At 45.9% G+C, this 19,899-nt stretch overlaps 1 protein-coding gene across 1 annotated transcript in view; it reads right to left on the reverse strand.

Moving 5' to 3' along the window:
- The window catches only part of ankrd13b (ankyrin repeat domain 13B), a 456,195-nt gene that overhangs the window by 18,732 nt on the left and 417,564 nt on the right, over nt 1-19,899 (reverse strand). Inside the window, exons 13-14 of the mRNA XM_059971419.1 lie at nt 19,010-19,162; nt 3,788-3,948 (exon numbers count right to left, since the gene is read on the reverse strand). Coding sequence (XP_059827402.1) covers nt 3,788-3,948; nt 19,010-19,162 — 314 coding nt within the window. The remainder of the gene's footprint in view (nt 1-3,787; nt 3,949-19,009; nt 19,163-19,899) is intronic.

Below are 19,899 nucleotides of genomic sequence, written 5' to 3' on the forward strand. Positions count from 1 at the left end.
TCGGCATCAGGATAAGACAGCTGCTGGAAAGGAGTTCTAGAGGAACTTACTCAGCCATTAAGGATGTGGAACTTACTTGCATATGAAATATTTGAGACAGTTACATTGTTAAGTCAGTGCATTAGGGAGAAATGGACTGAAATTTGTGATGATCATTTTTTAATATATGAAAGGTTTACATTGTTTAACACTGCACTACCTCATAAAAAGCTAAATTATCAGAATCAGAATCAGGTTTATTATCACCGGCATGTGACGTGAAATTTGTTAGTTTAGCAGCAGCAGTTCAATGCAATACATAATCTAGCAGAGAGAAAAAAAACTACTAAATAAAATAAAAATAATAAATAAACAAGAAAAACAATTATGTATATTGAATAGATTTTTAAAAAGTGCAAAAACAGAAATACTGTATATTTAAAAAAGTGAGGTAGTGTCCAAAGCTTCAATGTCCATTTAGGATTCAGATGGCAGAGAGGAAGAAGCTGTTCCTGAATCGCTGAGTATGTGCCTTCAGGCTTCTGTCCCTACCTGATGGTAACAGTGAGAAAAGGGCATGCCCTGAGTGCTGGAGGTCTTTAATAATGGACGCTGCCTTCTGAGACACTGCTCCCTAAAGATGTCCTGGGTAATTTGTAGGCTGGTGCCCAAGATGGAGCTGACTAGATTTACAACCTTCTGCAGCTTCTTTCGGTCCTGTGCAGTAGCCCTTCCATACCAGACAGTGATGCAGCCTGTCAGAATGCTCTCCACGGTACAATCATAGAAGTTTTTGAGTGTATTTGTTGACATGCCAAATCTCTTCAAACTCCTAATAAAGTACATACGCTGTCTTGCCTTCTTTATGACTACATCGACATGTTGGGACCAGGTTAGATCCTCAGAGATCTTGACACCCAGGAACTTGAAGCTGCTCACTCCCTCCACTTCTGATCCCTCTGTGAGGATTGGTATGTGTTCCTTCATCTCACCAATCCTGAAGTCCACAATCAGCTCTTTCGTCTTACTGATATAACTTGTCTGTATAGAATAGCCCCAATTCATTTATTATCAGTTTGTCTTAAAATACAGTACTAAACAAAGGTCTTAGGCACATCTATATTGTTAGGGTGCCTTAGACTTTTACACACTACTGTATTTGTCAACATGGAGCAAAGAGCAAGTTTGTAAATCTGGCCAGAGCAAAGGATTTTGGGAATGGCAAGAGTGGAGTGCTGCAGGAGGGGTGTGGCACAGATGGAAGAGGAGTAACAGGGGTGGTGGGGAGGGGGGGTGACACGGGCGCAGACACACACAACCCTGAGATACCAGACAAGGTCATTTGATTCTGAACAATTGATTTATTGATCATTACAGAATGTCTCTCCAGTGCTTCCTGCTCTTTCTCCTCTCTCCCTTCCCCTTACCCCAGCAATGATTTCCCTCTACCAGCCCCCTTCCCACTCTCAGTCCACAAGAGATACTCATATCAGAATCAGTTTTATCATCACTCATATGTGTCATGAAATTTGCTTTTCTTTTGCAGCAGCAGTATAGTGCAATGCATAAAATGATAACGGTATGTGCAAGCATTAAATAAACAAATAAAGTTGGCAATTACACTGAGATTCAAAGGCAACATCATAATTAAGACCACTGATTTCTATGCTCAAGTTCCTTTAGCCAAAGGGTGGTGAATTTGTGGAATTTGTTGCCACATGCAGCTGTGGAGGCCAGGTCATTGGGTGTATTTAAGGCAGAGATTGATAGGTTCTTGATTGGACATGGCATCGAAGATTACATGAAGAAGGTCGGGAACTGGGGTTGAGGAGGGGTTAGAAAAAAGGGTCAGCCATGATTGAATGGCGGAGCAGATTCAATGGGCCAGATGGCCTAATTCTGTTTCTACATCTTATGGTCTTACGGTCTAAAATAACTACCAGAGAGAATTAAACATCATATATATGTATATTAATGGCATCTTGGACCTAAAGAATCTCTTAAAACAATAATCACAACTTCGTAAGCCAGAACAGAAAAACCTCATGCAACAAAGTGAAAGATTTCATTCCTCACCAATGCAATGAAAGATATCTGTATACTATCAAATTTTACTTACAGCAAGAGCAGTTGGTAAAATATCTTAAATTCTCATCTGTCCAGTTATTTCTAAAAGCTCTGGTCTTTAGCAAGAAAGAAAAATGCAATCTCTCACCCTTAACATGCAGATCCAAAATACCCTTTAACATGTACTTCTAAACCCTGGCTCTTGCCATATGATCCCAGCCATTTACTTGCACTCCATCTTTCAAGACATGCAGTTCAATTCCCTGTCCTCAGTGTGTAGTACTGATCCTCAGTTCCTGCTAAGTAGGTTCAAGCATTAGCTGTTATCATTCAAGATCCCAGATTGCTTAATATCATTTCCAGTTCACAAGTGTAAAGGAGAACAAAATAATTGTGTTATTCCACATCTGACGTGAGGCCCCATGAGAGTTCAGATGACGACAACATCTGATGCAGCACAAAAAAACACAATAAGGAGTCTACCCCTCCTACACAACTTCAATGGCTACATGATATTATGTCTTATTTAAATTTAGAAAAGATCCGCTGCTCAGTCTTAAATTCGAAACAATCTTTTTATGATATCTGGGGACCTTTCCTAAATTATTTTTCCAATTTATAAAGTTTAACAGTCCACAGACTTTTATGTATATTTTTATCTTCTCTTCTTAAAGCGAATATGTTTTCTCTTCTAATTTATCCGTTATCATCCATCAGCTTTTTTCTTTGGTAGTTGGTAGGGGGTTGACTTTTTTAATATAAAAGATTTCTTTTATGATGTATGACCTATCTTTAAATTTTTGATTACAGAGTGGTATACCTTTATATGTTCTGCTATAACATTTTGATCAATTTTATCACAATATATGAATGTACACAAGTTATGTTGAGATGTATCTATGTGTTGCATTCTGTAAATCTTGTTTTTTTCTCTTCTGAATAAAAATATTGTAAAAAGAAAAGGGACACAATAATAAAAAACACAATAAATATACATGCATAAGATACCCTTCTAAATACAGATTGATTGTATGTACAGTAGATAAAGTGACTCCAGGCACAAGAGTATCTGTACATATGTAGAGGAAATGATAAAGTAGTGGTGATGGGGGTTCAGTGTCGTGGAGTGGGTTGGTGGGTGGAGGTGTTGATCAGCCTTACTTCTTGGGGAAAGTAACAGCTCTTGAGGCTGGTGATCCTGGCATGCATGCTCTGTAGCTTCCTCCCTACTGGGAGTGGGACAAATGGTCCATTAGCTGGGTGGGTGGGATCCTTCAAGAAATTGCTGGCTTTTTTTCTGGCACCTTTCTGTACATATGTCCTTTATAACGGGTAGGCTAGCGCTCGTGATGTGCTAGACAGTTCTGACCATCATAGAGCCTCCCTATCTGCTGGAGTAGTTTCTGGACAATGCAGTGATGCACCAAGTTAGGATGCTGTCTAATGTGCACCTGTAGAAGAATGTGACTATCAATATGCGTAGTCCAGCTCTCCTCAGTGTCCTCAGAAAGCAGAGGCTTTGGTGAGAGTTCTTGATTGTGTACAGTGTTCTGAGACCATGACAAGTGTGCGAGATGTGCACTTCGAGGAGTATGAAATTCCTGGAACTCATACTCGAGGAGTTTAACACTCATACATTGCCATCCTTCAGATCTCACAATGTAGACTTTATCCATCAGTTCCGACAAGCAATTCTGACTCCCAGCCGCAGGTTCCAGCGAGAGTGACGATTTGTCCTTACCTGATCATATTCCGTGCCTGCTTCGAGCAAACTCTGCTGAATCGCAAACTGCAAGAGGTCGTCATCCTCCTCTCTCAGGGAATCCCGATTGCTGCCCACTACAGTGTAGCCTCTGGGCACCTCGAAGAGTGCTGGGTCCATCTCGCAGCCACGACATGAAGCTGAAAAACAAAAGCTTAAAGTCAATTGAGATTTTGTTTTTGTTAAAATAGATTCCAGCAGGTTCTCTATTACCCTTGATAGATGTGAGAGTTATTTGCACAATTCAGGCAGTAGGACTAATGGAATTGTTCTGCTGGGAGCCAGAACTACCTAGATGGGCTGACGAACTAAATAAGTTAATTAGATGAGAGGCTTCTGAATGGAATTCTAAAAAGAAAAACAACAGCACATATTACCCAGTCATTTGTGTTTAACTGTTGATATGTTTGTGTGATCCATTATAAAGACACTTGGTATAGTTCCCTTTTAAGAAGAGTATGTTATAGTTGTGAGCATGTGCAGTACTGACAGGAAGCCAATAAGGAGAGGTTGTGATGTCTCCATTTTACCATGCAGCAACAAATACGTTTAATTATTATCATTGGGGCCTGATGCTGTGCTGGAACATTCAAAAGCAGGATGATTTTAAAGAGTGGAGATAGATATTGAGCATGGAGACAGGCCCTTGGGGGAATAACTGAAATGGAATGTTTGGGTGCCTTGCAGCGCAAATCTGTGATTCACTAACTGATTTGTCCTGTGCTGTGCTGTGCTGATCTACTTTAAGATGATAGGCTATTCGTAGAACTCCAATAATTCCCCCCATAACAAATACTAGTTAATTTACATGTAATAATTAATAAGTATGCATTTGCTTGAGCTAACAGGGGACATAAAATTAACTGTTTTTATTTTGCTTCAGTGAATGGCTCCCAATGGTCTAGCTCAGCTGGTGACACAGTGAAAGCAGTGATCGATTCTGTTCCCGCTGATGGTCAGAAAAGCTTGATTAGCAAGATAAGAGAGACTTCTCCATTGCCGGCTGCAAATATTGCAGCCAGTCTGTGCCAGTAAGACCACTGTGTAAAATCTTCCCATTCGCAGCTAGTGGAAATCACAGGGGATCTTCTCCTTCAAATAAGATAAAAGCAATTACATGCTAAATCCATCGTTATTATAATGCCCTATGCATCCAGTTTAGAGCCAATTTACTTTGTTGATATAGAAACGGAAAAAATGCTTCATGAATTAGTAGCTTGATAACTTTAAAGAAAGAGTCGGTTATATTTAGTACCAAAGAAATATCCAGTTATCTCCAAAGAAATCCATGAGTCACCTACAATTAACACGTCTTTCTTTCGGTGTACAAAATGTGTGCGCACCAAAGGCTAACACCATAGTTGGTTTAAGTCATCATCTTCCACTGATTAAACTATCACATTTCATAAACACAGTGTTGTTCCTCTAGCTTAGAGGACAAAAAGGGGCAGCATGGTAGCATAGTGGTTAGCACAATGCTTTACAGTACAGCAATCTGGGTTCAATTCCCGCCACTGCCCTGTAGTACATTTTCCCTGTGACCATGCTGGTTTCCTCCCACACTCCAAAGACAGACCGCTTGATAGGTTAATTGGTCATTGTAAATTGTCCCGTGATAAGACCAGGAAAAATAAATGATCAAGAGCATTGAAATTACTAACGTTGTTCTCAAAGTGGAGTTATAACAATCTGCTCTTTTCATTATATGCTCTTGGTCATTTATTTTTCAGTGGTTTGGCCATCTCAGTTTATTATCCTATGTCAATGTGCCCAGTTTACCTTGTTGATCTCACTGGCTGCATAAAAAGTGCACTTTCAAAGTCTGACCAGCAGCAGCTTGTGTTTAAGGAAGCAATATCCATTTAAGATTAAGAGTGGGATACACTCATGGGACTTGCAAAAGGCTATCAATTACAACAAAATAATGCTTCTAAAAGGATGTTACTGGTTTATACGGTTGCTGGCTCCATACGAGACTGGTGTCTGGTTTAAATTTGTCCTTCTTATCTCACTTTATGTTTCTAGCCATCTGCTGGTGTCCCCAACTCTCTCTTGGTATCTCTCTGTCTCCAATTTCCACCCGGTATTTTGGGATGTGTTTCTATGATATCACAAGACAGGCTGACAGCACACAGTGGCTATGGTCACAAAGGTGAGCTGAGGAGATTCAAAATAATTCACTAACTTGGTCTCCTGCCTTTATCAGCACCGACAGGGAGAAATCAGAAAGCTATAACAGATAAGAGCTACATTGCTGTATTTACAGAACACAATCAAGGCTTAAGGTTGGTTGATCAGTTTTGCCACAGTTTACCACTATGGCATTAGCCCTCTTGCAAAGATCAAACTGCAGGTTCAAACCATTTGGTAAGCAATGTCTGCGCTGACCATGGTGACAAGTTAAACCAATCCCATCTGCCTGCACACGGTCAATAACCCTCCATTCCCTGCCTGTTCATGTCCCTGTCTAACTGCCTGTTAAATTGCAGTCTTTGATGATGTTTTAGGAACAGCTTCTTCCCCTCTACCATCAAACTTCTGAAGGGTCAATGAACCCATGAACACTACCTCTCTATTTTTGATCTCTTTTTGTATTATTTTCCTATTATATATAACAGGATATATATATTTCTTATTATAATTTATAGTATATTTTATATATTGCATTGCTATTGTTCAAAGGAACAGATTTCATGGTATATATCAGTGATAATAAACCTGATTCTGATTCTGACACTGAAGCTGTAGTTCTACTACAATGCACCCACTGTTAAACTAAAATTATTTTCCTGGTTTCAATCATGGTAAAACAAGTACACAAGAAAGCTTAGAGTCATTTAAGTGGCTCCTTTTCCAGCTTTATTCTTCAAATTCCAGATTTACTTAATGACTTGTATTTAAATACCCCAGCTGAGCTGGTGGGGTTTGAACCAATGATTCAGAACCAAAGCTGATAGCCCTGAAAATTACCCAGTAAGCTACCATAACCCCAATTGCTGCTGACAACAGCAACTGTTTGGGTGGTTGCAACCCAGTGAGGCCGAAAATAATGCTAGCTTTCTATCCGTTTTAAGCAAAACACACAAAATGCCAGAGGAACTCAGTAGGCCAGGCAGCATCTATGGAAACGATAGTTGACGCTTCAGGCTGAGCCCCTTCATCAGGACTGGGAAGGAAAGGGAGAAGTAGGAGTAAGAAGGTGGGAGGAGAGGAGGTAGAAGTACAAGATCACAGGTGATAGGTGAAGCTGGGAGAGGGGGAGGTGGTGAAGTAAATAGCTGGGAAGTTGATCGGTGAAAGAGATAAAGGGTTGGCGAGGGGGGAATCTGATAGGAGAGGGTAGAAGACCATGGGAGAGAGGGAAGGGAAGGAGCACCAGAGGGAGGTGATGGGCAGGTAAGGTGAGAGAGGGAAACAGGAATGGGGAATGATGAAGGGCAGGGAGCAATTACCAGCAGTTTGAGACATCAGTGTTCATGCCATCAGGTTGAAAGCTGCCCAGAAGGAAAACTAGGTGATGGAAAGACGAACTTCTCCCCTTCCTTTCCAGTTCAGAAGGGTCTCGACCTGAAACGTTGACTGTTTGCTCTTCTCCAGAGATGCTCCCTGGCCTGCTGAGTTCCTCCAGTGTTTTGTTGTGTGTGTTGCTTTGGACTGCCAGCTTCTGCAGATTTTCTTGTGTTTGTGGTTCCATTTATTTTACATGCTTCGGTAATGGCATTCTATGGCAAGTCTGCACTATGCTGTAGCTGATCAAGAGAGGAGCTTTGCCCTTGTTAATAAAAAAAAGCTAGTTCAGACATTGATCACAGCCAAAAGGAATCAGTAATGCAACAAGAATTAATAGTTCACAATTAAAATCAATTCATCAATGTAATTACTACAGATTACTCTATACAGAGCACTGACAAATTCAACATGTTATACTCATTCATGGGGTTACAGTTACAGAGAAAGGTTGAACAAGTTAGGTCTTTATTCTTTGGAGCATACAAGGTTGAGGGGGGACTTGATAGAGGTATTTAAAATTATGAGGGGGATAGATAGAGTTGACATGGATAGGCTTTTTCCATTGAGAGTAGGGGAGATTCAAACAAGAGGATATGAGTTGAGAGTTAAGGGGCAAAAATTGGGGGTAACGTGAGGGGGAACTTCTTTACTCAGAGAATGGTAGTTGTGTGGAGCTTCCAGTAGAAGTGGTAGAGGTAGGTCTGATTTTGTCATTTAAAAAAAATTGGATAGGTATATGGACAGGAAAGGAATGGAGGGTTATGGGCTGAGTGCAGGTCGGTGGGACTAGGCGGGAGTAAGCATTCAGCACGGACTAGAAGGGCCGAGATGGCCTGTTTCCGCGCTGTAATTGTTATATAGTTATATGATTATAGGGGGTTTGGGAATCATTTACCTATCCCTAACTGCTTGTGAACTTAATGACTGGCCAGCCCATTTCAGAAGGCAGCTAAGAGTCAGCCCAGATATGTGAACCTGGAATCATGTGGAGTTCTCCTTCCATGAACATAGAATGCTACAGCACAGTACAGGCACTATGGCCCACAATGTTGTGTCAGTCTTATAACCCACTCTAAAGTCAATCTAATCCTTCCCTGCTACATAGCCCTCCATATTTCTATCATCCTTGTGCCTGTCTAAGAGTTCCTTTGATGTCCCTGATGTATCTGCCTTTACCACCATCCCTGGCAGGGCATTCCATGCACCCACCATTCTCTGTGTGAAACAATTTACCCCTGATATTCCCTTATGCTTTCCTCCAGTCACCTAAAAATTATTCCCCCTCATATTAGGCCCTTCCACCCTCGGAAAAATTCCTGGCTATCCAGGAAGGTCCCAGATGTTTGTTTTTTAACGTGAATCAAACGGTTTTCACAATCACCGTTATTGATTTTTTTTATTCCAAAATTAATTTAATCAATGACATTTTAATCCCCTGTGATCTGAATATGTCTCAGAATCATTAGCCCAGGACTCTGGATAGAAAATCCAAAGATTTAATCATTTATGATATCGTATTCTACTATTATCATAACTGGTACTTCTGATGCAGAGTTATATTGAAGGAGAGCTGTTTTCCTTACATGTGTTAGGGAAAGGTTTTGCATCTGTCAGCTACACTTCCTTTGCCCAAGGGCACATGCCCAAGAGACAGAATTTCAGCATAAACAGTGAGTGTCGAGTCTACTGAACAGTGGGAAACATCATAACTATTCCCACTTTCATGTTTTAACAGCATAGAGGAGCAAGTGGAAACAGGAGGTGTCAGCGTGGAACGAGCTGCCTGTGGAAGCGGTTGCTGTTGGTTCAATTGTAACATGAGACAGAAATTTGCATAGGTACATGGATTAGAGAGGTATATAGGGCTATGGTCCCATTGCTGGTAGATGAGATGTGGCAGAAGTCCAGGCTGACATGGACTGGATGGGCCAAAGGGCCTGCTTCTGTGCTGTAGGGCTGTATGAGGCAGGGTGACTATTTCCTAAGGGATTTAGAAGCCAGTGGCTAACACCTATTACTACCTAATGCTGAGATAAGAGCACACTGCACCCCCCATTACAGCAATTTCTAAATGTTCATGATTTAAATAAAAACATCTCTGTGCATTCTGTGTCCACAGTTATACTATGTAAAATACCATCCAGCAATATTATATTCTTTCACACTATTAAGAGTGGTTTCATGCAGCCGTACTTTCAAGTGAGCAGGTTGTTTAAAAGAATCCATACAGGGAATACTGTTACTAACAGCCTTATGCATAACAAAGCTAGGAAAGACAGACAAAACATGATTGAGGAATCAGGGAGGGTTATAAACTCAAACCTTTTATAAGAGATCGTTCTGGCAGACCACAAGCACATCAGGGTCCACACTGGGCAGATGGCTGCATATGTCTTCATCATTACTTGTAGTTGTTTTGATGAGATAGCTTAGGCAGAAGCACATGCAGTTGTATACATAAAAGAGGTGGTCAGCAGATCAGCTCGATGGAATACAGCACAAGAAAGATACAGTTTTTGGAGAAGAAGCAGGGAGATAGAGATCCAGCCTTTCTGTCAGTCATTAATTCAGAAGTCAGGTGAGAAAGAACCATAGAACATTACAGCACAGAAACAGGCCCCTCGGCCCTTCTTGGCTGTGCCGAACCATTTTTCTGCCTAGTCCCACTGACCTGCACCTGGACCATATCCCTCCAAACCCCTCTCATCCATGTACCTGTCCAAGTTTTTCTTAAATGTTAAAAGTGAGCCCGCATTTACCACTTCATCAGGCAGCTCATTCCGCACTCCCACTACTCTCTGTGTGAAGAAGCCCCCCCAATGTTCCCTTTAAACTTTTCCTCCTTCACCCTTAACCCTTGTCCTCTGGGTTTTTTTCTCCCCTAGCCTCGGTGGAAAAAGCCTGCTTGCATTCACTCTATCTATACCCATCATAATTTTATATACCTCTATCAAATCTCCCCTCGTTCTTCTGCGCCCCAGGGAATAAAGTTCCCAGCAACATCCTTGTAAACCTTCTCTGCAATCTTTCAACCTTAATATCCTTCCTGTAATTTGGTGACCAAAACTGCACACAATGCTGCAAATTCAGCCTCACCAAAGCCTTATACAACCTCACTATAACATTCCAACTCTTATACCCAATACTTTGATTTATAAAGGCCAATGTACCAAAAGCTCTCTTTACGACCCTATCTACCTGTGACGATAGACAGATAGATCTTTCATATCTCAGAAGGAAATCTGGCAGGAGAGAGAGTAGTTGGTATATCGGATTCTTCTATATAATCAGTGTCGCATGACATGGTAATATGATGTTAATGATCCAAATCAAAGGTGGTTAAAGGTGGGGAAATGGGTCCAGCATGGATAGGCAACTTGGTTGGATGGACCAGTTAGGGCAAAGCACCTGCTTCCATATCGTACCACTTATGCCTCCAAAATGTATGTTAACCGTCAGGCAACCATGGCTGACAAGAGAAGCCAAAGACAGCATAAAAACAAAAAAGTCGGCACAAAACACAGAAAGAAATAGTGGGAAGGTAGAGGATTGGGAAGCTGTTAAAAGCCAACAAAAGGCAATTAAAAAGTCAATGGAAAAGATGGAATATGAATGTAAGCTAGCCAATGATACTGCAGTGCTGTGGGGGTTGCCATAGTCGACAGCTCACCCCAGCATTCCTGGCGGCCAGTGCTAGCTATTGCTCTTGTTTAAAATGTGTTCGTGGGATTATAGTGGGATATTCAAGTTCATTTAGCATGGGTTATACAGTTATTTATTTGTGTGTTTGCGGGTCACCCTGACTGGAACTGAGGTGTGTAATATTCACCTCTCCCATCGGTTCTCTCCCCGGGTCGTTGTGTCTGGGCCGTATTTGTGCTTATCACAACAGAACTGTCAGCTGAGCTTAACGAGCTTCTCTCGTCTGTCACCATGGACCAAATGCTCGCCACATCGGTATCAGGAGTGGGATTAGAAACTGACAGTAAAATTGAGAGCTACGAGCTCGGATGGAGGGGCTTAAGACCCGGGGTATAAGTTGAGGGTCATCAACCATACCCTCAGGCTGGGCTCCTGAATTAAGGACACCAACCCAGGTTAAACCTGGGAACAGAGCATCGTACCTTCCCAGGGAACCCAAATGAGGCAGGCATACCCAGGCTCCCTAAACCAGGGTACATGGTGGAGTGCATCACCACCTCCCTAGCGGCCACACCAGGGAATTCCAAGGCACCCCAGCCGTGGGACAGCGGGCTACGCGGCAGGCACCACCAATACCACAAGAGGAAGACCAAAGGGCCCCGGGAATCAACGCCACAAGGTCCACCTTGAAGCTCCCCAGATACAATGGCACAGGTCACCAGGAGCCTTACCTGGCGCAAGTCAAACTTGCTTCAATGGATCCCCACTGAGACAGTGGTGACGCTTGCCACGGTGCTGGAGGAGTTGCCTGCGGGCCCTCCTCGGCCTAATGTCGACTGAGCAGCGTGACTACAGGGCCCTTGTAGCGGCCCTGGAGCAGCGTTTCAGGCAGAGGCCACTGGAGGAAGCAACGAGGGAAGAACTGGGCATGTGGGAGAGAGCTCGGGGGCATTCACAGCTGATCTCCACCACTGTGCTCGCATGGCTGCCCCCAGTACTCTCCGGCAGCCCAGGCCTTTGTAAAGTTGCTGATGCTGGAGCACCATGTTTGCCTGACAGCATTGCTGGCCAAGGTGGAGAGGACAAAAGCAGTTTTAGCTCCCCCCCCCCCCCAAGGCGTTCCAGCGTCGCCCCGCAAGCCCGAGCTTGTGTCACCAAGGCGGAGGAGGAAACTGAAAAGGAAGAGCCTGTGAGACAGGTTCAACCAGCACCGCGCTGGCCCCAATGCGTGCCTCAGGGCGATCTCTGCTACCGGTCTGGTGAGGCGGGCCGTGTGGCCCGGGACTGCCCATGCACAGCCCAGCGCGGCCGCCTGGGAATGCTCCACACCTCCAGCAGAATCCCTGATGCACCATCAATAACTCACTCTGAGACGTAGGCGAGATATCGGCTTTTATTGACTGGAAGAAGGAACCAGGAGTGAGTGTCTATCATACAAGGTCCTGGAGACTGAGGCCGATCTTCAGGCCGCAGGTCTCCTTTATACAGGGGCCTGTGGGAGGAGCCACAGGAGCAGTCAGCAGGGGCGTGTCCCGACAGGCACATAGTTCACCACATTCACCCCCCCTTCGTTTGAAAAAGTCCTCATGTAGCGAAGGTTCTTACAAGTCAAGCCGATCAGGCGGTCGAATCTGTCGCTGCGATCTACGTAGCACCGGCTGTGACCGCATAGGTGCCGGCAACATTGGCGATTGCACAGGGGACGGGGGTTGCGCGTGTTCTTGCCCACTAGGCGCCGGTGATCCCTCATGCATGTGCGAGGCGCCTGGTATAAATGCGTACGAAACGCCCGGTATACAAGTGTCGTGAGGAGTCTGTGTAGGGCCTGGTGAGTACGGTGTCACCTCTGGTGCAGGGTTCACAGTTACCGGAGAGCCTTCAGGGTAGTGGTCTGCTGCACCTGCGGGTGCCAGGTCGCGGATGGAGACCGTGTCCTCCCGCCCATCAGGTAAGACCACGTAAGCATACTGGGGGTTCGCATGGAGAAGGTGAACCCTCTCCACCAGCGGGGAGTATTTATTGCTCCTCACATGTTTCCGGAGCAGCACTGGCCCCGGGGACGTCAGCCAAACTGGTAGGGTGGTCCCAGTGACAGACTTCCTGGGAAAAGAGAATAGGCGTTCGTGAGGGGTGGCATTGGTGGACGTACATAACAGAGAGCGGATAGAGTGCAGTGCCTCAGGGAGGACCTCCTGCCATCGAGAGACCGGCAACCCTTTGGACTTGAGGGCTAAAAGTGTGGCCTTCCACACTGTGGCATTCTCCCGCTCTACCTGGCCATTACCCCGGGGATTATAACTCGTGGTCCGACTGGTAGCAATGCCCCTAGCTAGCAAGTACTGGCGCAGCTCTTCACTCATAAAGGAGGACCCTCTATCACTGTGGATATAGCAGGGATACCCGAACAGAGTGAAGAGCTGGCGCAGGGCTTTTATGACGGACGTGGCAGTGGTGTCGGGGCAGGGGATGGCAAAGGGGAACCGTGAGAACTCGTCAATAACACTGAGAAAATAGACATTGCGGTCAGTGGAGGGAAGGGGGCCCTTAAAGTCAACACTCAGGCGTTCAAAAGGGCGGGTGGCCTTGACAAGTTGTGCCGTGTCAGGACAGTAGAAGTGCGGTTTGCACTCGGCACAAATCTGGCAGTCCCTGGTCATCGTCCTGATGTCCTCCAGGGAGTACGGCAGGTTCCGAGCTTTCACAAAATGGTAAAATCGGGTGACCCCCAGATGGCAAAGTTGTGCATGAAGGGCGTACAGCTGGTCGAGCTGTGTGCTAGCACATGTTCCCCGGGATAGGGCATCAGGGGGCTCATTGAGTCTGCCAGGCCGGTACAGGATATCATAGGTGTAGGTGGAGAGTTCTATCCTCCACCGCAAAATCTTATCATTTTTGATCTTGCCCCGCTGTTGGTTGCTGAACAGGAACGCAACCGAGCGCTGGTCGGTCAGCACAGTGAATCTTTTGCCAGCAAGATAGTGCCTCCAGTGCCTAACAGCCTCCACTATGGCCTGGGCTTCTTTCTCCACCGCGGAGTGCCGAATTTCAGAGCCTTGGAGGGTGCGAGAAAAGAATGCTACTGGTCTGCCTTCCTGATTAAGGGTAGCAGCCAGAGCGAAATCGGAGGCATCACACTCCACTTGGAAGGGAGCGGTCTCGTCCACTGCATGCATCGTAGCTTTGGCAATGTCCGCTTTAATGCAGTTGAAGGCCGCGCAGGCCTCAGCAGAGAGGGGAAACGAGGTAGACTTGACCAGGGGGCGAGCCTTGTCTGCGTAATGGGGGACCCATTGGGCGTAATAGGAAAAAAACCCCAGGCACCGTCTGAGGGCCTTGAGAGTGGTGGGAAGAGGGAGCTCTAACAGGGGGCGCATACGTTCGGGATCAGGCCCAATAACCCCGTTTTCCACGACATACCCAAGTATAGCAAGGCGGGTGGTACCAAAAACACACTTGTCCCTGTTATAAGTAAGGTTCAGAGCTGCGGCCACTTGGAGAAACCGTTGGAGGTTGGCGTCGTGATCTGGCCTGTCATGACCACAGATGGTGATGTTATCCAGATAGGGAAATGTGGCCTGCAGTTGGTACTGGTCCACCATCCGGTCCATTTCCCTCTGGAAGACAGAGACACCATTCGTGACACCGAAAGGGACGCGCAGGAAGTGATAGAGCCGGCCGCCCGCCTCGAAGGCGGTGTAGGGGCGGTCCTCTGGGCAGATGGGGAGCTGGTGATAAGCGGATTTCAGATCTATTGTCGAGTACACCTTATACTGAGCAATCTGGTTGACCATATCCGCGATGCGGGGTAGGGGGTATGCGTCAAGCTGCGTAAACCTATTGATGGTTTGACTATAGTCCACCACCATCCTATTTTTCTGCCCAGTCCGAACAACAACCACCTGGGCCCTCCAAGGGCTTGTGCTCGGCTCAATGATCCCCTCCCTGAGCAGCCGCTGCACCTCCGACCGAATGAAGGCCCGGTCCCCCGCGCTGTACCTCCTGCTTTTGGTTGCCACAGGTTTACAGTCGGGGGTCAGGTTGGCGAACAGCGGTGGGGGAGGGATCTTGAGAGTGGAGAGGCTGCAAGTGTCGGTAGCGCAGCTGTTGGCCTGGTTCTGGATGGGATGTGTGTGTCCGTGTGTGTGTGTGGTCAGTAGCGGGGTATGTGAAGAAGTCCCACAAAACTGAGGATTCTTGACAGTGAGTGGTGGGAGGGGCCCGTCGTATACCATAGTCACACTTTCGAGATGGCTCTGGAAGTCCAGCCCCAATAGCACAGGTGCAAACAGATTAGGCATGACCAGCAGTTCAAAGTCCCGATATACTGTGCCTTGCACGACCAAAGTCGCTACACAACCCGCCCGGATGTCTGCGGACTGCGACCCAGAGGCCAAATGGAACCTCCGACTGACCGGCCGCGTTGCAAGTCCGCAGCGTTGCACTGTGTCCGGGTGAATAAAACTCCCAGTGCTGCCCGTGTCAAACAGGCATCCAGTCCAATGCCCCTCCACCTGGATGTCCATCATGGACCTTGCAAGCTGGTGTGGGGCGCTTTGGTCGAGAGTCACAGTGGCCAGAGTTGGATCGCCGTCGGGGTACCCGGTCAGCATCGGAGGGTCGGGGGCGGGGCATGCTGACGCCGACAAAGATGGCCGCTCACATCCGGGGTACCCGGTCAGCATCCGCGGATCGGGGGCGGGGCGTGCTGACGTCGACAAAGATGGCCGCCCACATCCCGGCATGCAAGATGGCGGCCCCCACGTTTCACCCGCAGCGCTGCACTCCGCTCGAGGTTGAGACTTACAGACCTTGGCGAAGTGGCCCCGCTTTCCGCAGCTGGAGCAGGTCGCTTCTCGCGCTGGACAGCGTTGTCGAGGATGTTTCTTTTGGCCACAGAAATAACAAGGCACGAGTTTCTTACGGGCCACAGCCGTGGTCTGGGTCGGGGAGCTCGTGGAATGGCGACTGGCGGCGGCGTTGGCGAATTCGCTCCCGGGAGCCGGCGGTGGCGGGGTCTGAGGCGTCCACGAAACCGGCGGGGAATCGCGCGACTGGACAGCATCGGCGTTATGCCGCGCAGCTTCTAGAGCGTTGGCCTTCTCTATCGCCGAGCTTAAGGTAAGATCCGAGTTCTCCAGCAGCCGCTGGCGCATGTACACTGACCTCAGTCCCGTCACAAAGGCGTCTCGCACCAGCAGCTCCGCATGCTGTTCTGCCGTGAGCGTCTTGCAGTCGCAAGCTCGGACGAGTGTCTGTAGTGCTCGGAGAAACTCAGCGCACGATTCGCCAGGCCGCTGTTGCCGGGTAGCTAAGCGATGTCTTGCGTAGACGGTGTTCACCGGCCGCAGGTACTGTCGTTTGAGGGCGTCCAGTGCCCCTTCGTAGGTCGGCAGGTCCCGGATAAAGGAGTAAACTTTGGAGGAGACCCTCGAGAGTAGGATTCTGTGCATAACGGCGGGTTCAGTCGCACGAAGCTCCGCCAAGTACGATTGGAAGCATGCAAGCCAGTATTCAAAAGCGAGAGCTGCGTCAGGGTCTTGAGGGTCCAAATCCAACCGGTCCGGACGCAAAACGGGTTCCATGTTTTAAAACTTCCAGTCAATAAAATTGATGCACCATCAATAACTCACTCTGAGACGTAGGCGAGATATCGGCTTTTATTGACTGGAAGAAGGAACCAGGAGTGAGTGTCTATCATACAAGGTCCTGGAGACTGAGGCCGATCTTCAGGCCGCAGGTCTCCTTTATACAGGGGCCTGTGGGAGGAGCCACAGGAGCAGTCAGCAGGGGCGTGTCCCGACAGGCACATAGTTCACCACAATCCCGTCATTGCTGTCTTCCTGACTGGGCCGCTTGGGCGAAGAGCAAGGCTCATACGTGGACCGTGTGGTGGAGGACATCAGATGCCGCACGTTAGTCAGCCATCTCTGTAATCCATCAGGGTGTGCTGCCCAACACGAACCAGCCCTCCATCCCTTGGTGAACAACGACAGTGGTCCAGCTGGCAACGGTCACCGGCGACTGTGCATCTGCAGCATTTCTCTTGTTCATTTACTGTTACATTTTAGCTTGGGTTATACAATTATTCACTTGTTTGTTTGTGGGTTCTAACTGTAACTGGGGTGTGTAATAATCAACTCCCCATCTGTATGAGACTGAGCAGATGTCTCAGTCTGTTTTGGTGCTTATTACAGTAAAACTGGCATTTCAGCTAAATGAGCTTCTCTCGTATGTAAAAGAGGATGCAAAAAGCCTTTTTAGATATATAAAGAGTAAAAGAGGGACAAGAGCGGATATCAGACTGCTGGAAAATGACACTGGAGAAGTAGTAATGGGGGCCGAGAAATGGTGGGCAAACTTAATAAGTATTTTGCATCAGTCTTCGCTGTAGAAGCCACGAGCATTATGCCAGAAATTCAAGAGTGTCAAGAGCAGCGTTGTTACTATTACTATGGAGAAGGTGCTTGGTCTGAAAGGTCTGAAGGTAGGTAAGTCACTTGGAAAAATTGGACTACACTGCATGGTCCCGAAAGAGATGGATGGATATATTATAGAGGCATTAGTAATGATCTTTCAAAGTCACTAGGTTCTGGAATGATTTTGGAGGACTGGAAAGTTGCAAACGTCTTTAAGAAAGGAGGGAAGCCAAAGAAAGGAAATTATAGGCCAGTTAGCCTTACTTCTGTCAACACACACAAAATGCTGGTGGAACACAGCAGGCCAGGCAGCATCTACAGGGAGAAGCACTGTCAACGTTTCAGGCCGAGACCCTTTGTCAGGACTCGGCCTGAAACGTCGACAGTGCTTCTCCCTATAGATGCTGCCTTGCCTGCTGTGTTCCACCAGCATTTTGAGTGTGTTGTTTGAATTTCCAACATCTGCAGATTTCCTCATGTTTGAGCCTTACTTCTATGGTTGGAAAGATCCTTATCAAGGACGAGGTTTTGAGGTACTTGGAGGCACAAGATACAGTAGGCCAAAGTCAGCATGGTTTCCTTAAGGGGAAATCTTGCCTGACTAATCTGTTGGAATTTTTTGAGGAAATAACAGGCAGGATAGGCAAAGGAGAGTCCGTGGATGTTCTTTACTTGGATTATCAGAAGGCTTTTGACAAGGTACCGCACATGAGACTGCTTGGAGTGGATGTGGAGAGAATGATTCATATACGTGGGGATCTAGGACCAGAAGGCAGAGCCTCAGAATAGAGGGACATCCATCTAGAACAGAGATTAGGGCAAGTTTCTTTAGCCAGATAGTGGTGAATCTGTGGAACTCATTACCTCAGAATATTCTGCAGGCCAAGTCATTGGGTATATTAAAGGCAGAAGTTGATAGGTTCATGATTAATCGGGGCGTCAAAGGTTGGGGGGAGAAGGAAGAAAAATGGGGTTGAGTGGGATAATAAATCAGCCATGATGGAATGGTGGATCATGCACAATGGTCTGAATGGCCTAATTCAGCTCCTACGTCTTGTGGGCTTAAAAAGCCAGTTTATGCAGGCAGAGGAAGAAAGCCTCAGTACTTCCATCCAATAAACTGTTTCCATACATTACACTATGGAACTCAACAGAACTTAAAGACAAATTTAAAAAAAAGAGCTGAGGAGATAAAGATGAATAAAACAAGACAAAAACACATTAACATTTGGATTACGATTATAGTAGATCTGCTAGAACAAAAAAGGATACAGATGAACCATAAATAATTAAATAAGTAATTGGCTTTGCGATTAAATATGTAACTGCTGTGCCCACATTTTAACACAATGAGGGTACTTTTGACTTATTATGTAAAATGGGTATCAAAGAATCAGAAATCTGGCCTCTCAAGTTTTACTGACTGTAATAAGATCAGAACAGATGTAACACCAGCTCTGAATTACCCACTACCAACAATATTACACATTCAGGTAGAATTGAATGACCCCAATGTCATTTAGTCGGCTGTAGCTGATCGATGCGTTGGAAGATTAATATGTGCCACACGTTTGCCACAATTTACTCACTGTAGGTAGTTAATCACAGACTGGGGCTTTTTTTTAATACATACTCATGGAGCTGGAGCTGCTCACACTAGAAGTGTCACTGCTGGGAGATGGAGCCTCACTGGTAGGACTGCTCCTGATGGAGTTCACTGGTTCATCACTGCCATTCAAGTTCCCAAAGGTGATACGTGCGTTTAGGATGTGAAAAATCGGAATCTCTGCAGAGAAGATGTAAACATTGCTGATCCCTCTGCACAAAGCTTAAAAAAAACTGTATGTAAGAATAAACATTTGTATTTAAACAGAAACACACTTCCCATTGTATTTACATTTCACAACTGTTAAAAGAATTGGGTTTAACAGAAATGCTTATACTGATGTAACGTTTCAGCATGTTCTCAGTGAAGCAACGCTTCCATTGGGAAACTAAGACAGGTGGGCAATCTTAAGCAGCAAATTCCCAGTTAATCTGATTTACCTCAGTAGTGCACATTTGAGTGATGTTAATCAAGATAAATCATTGATCTTCCTTGTACAGTGCTGTTAGTCCATTGTGTTTTTCTTATTTTAAGAAAGCACTTGATAGGATTTATGTTAAGTGGTTGCCTGTAAATTAAAGTGAGTTTGCAGATAAGTGTAAATTGATTTTCGAGCCAAACACTGGAGTTACTTCACAAGGAGGAAATTAATCTGATAGGGTTTCTCTCAAGCAAGAGTTCAGAAGGCTCCCATTGAACCTGCTGCTCGTGACATGCGTCACTCAGAATGTGATTTGCTTGAAAGTATTTTTCAAAGGCTTGAGCAACCAATAAACATCTACATCGTTGAATTTTGTAAAATGAGTGTTTCAAAGGTGCAAAATGAATAATCCTTTGTGGGGTGGGGGTGATCATAAATAATGGCTCGATCTTCTATTGAACTGGTGAAAGGGAAACAAGGGTGGAAATGTTGGAAA

The sequence above is a fragment of the Hypanus sabinus genome, chromosome 6, assembly GCF_030144855.1.
Source record: "Hypanus sabinus isolate sHypSab1 chromosome 6, sHypSab1.hap1, whole genome shotgun sequence".
NCBI lineage: Eukaryota > Metazoa > Chordata > Chondrichthyes > Myliobatiformes > Dasyatidae > Hypanus > Hypanus sabinus.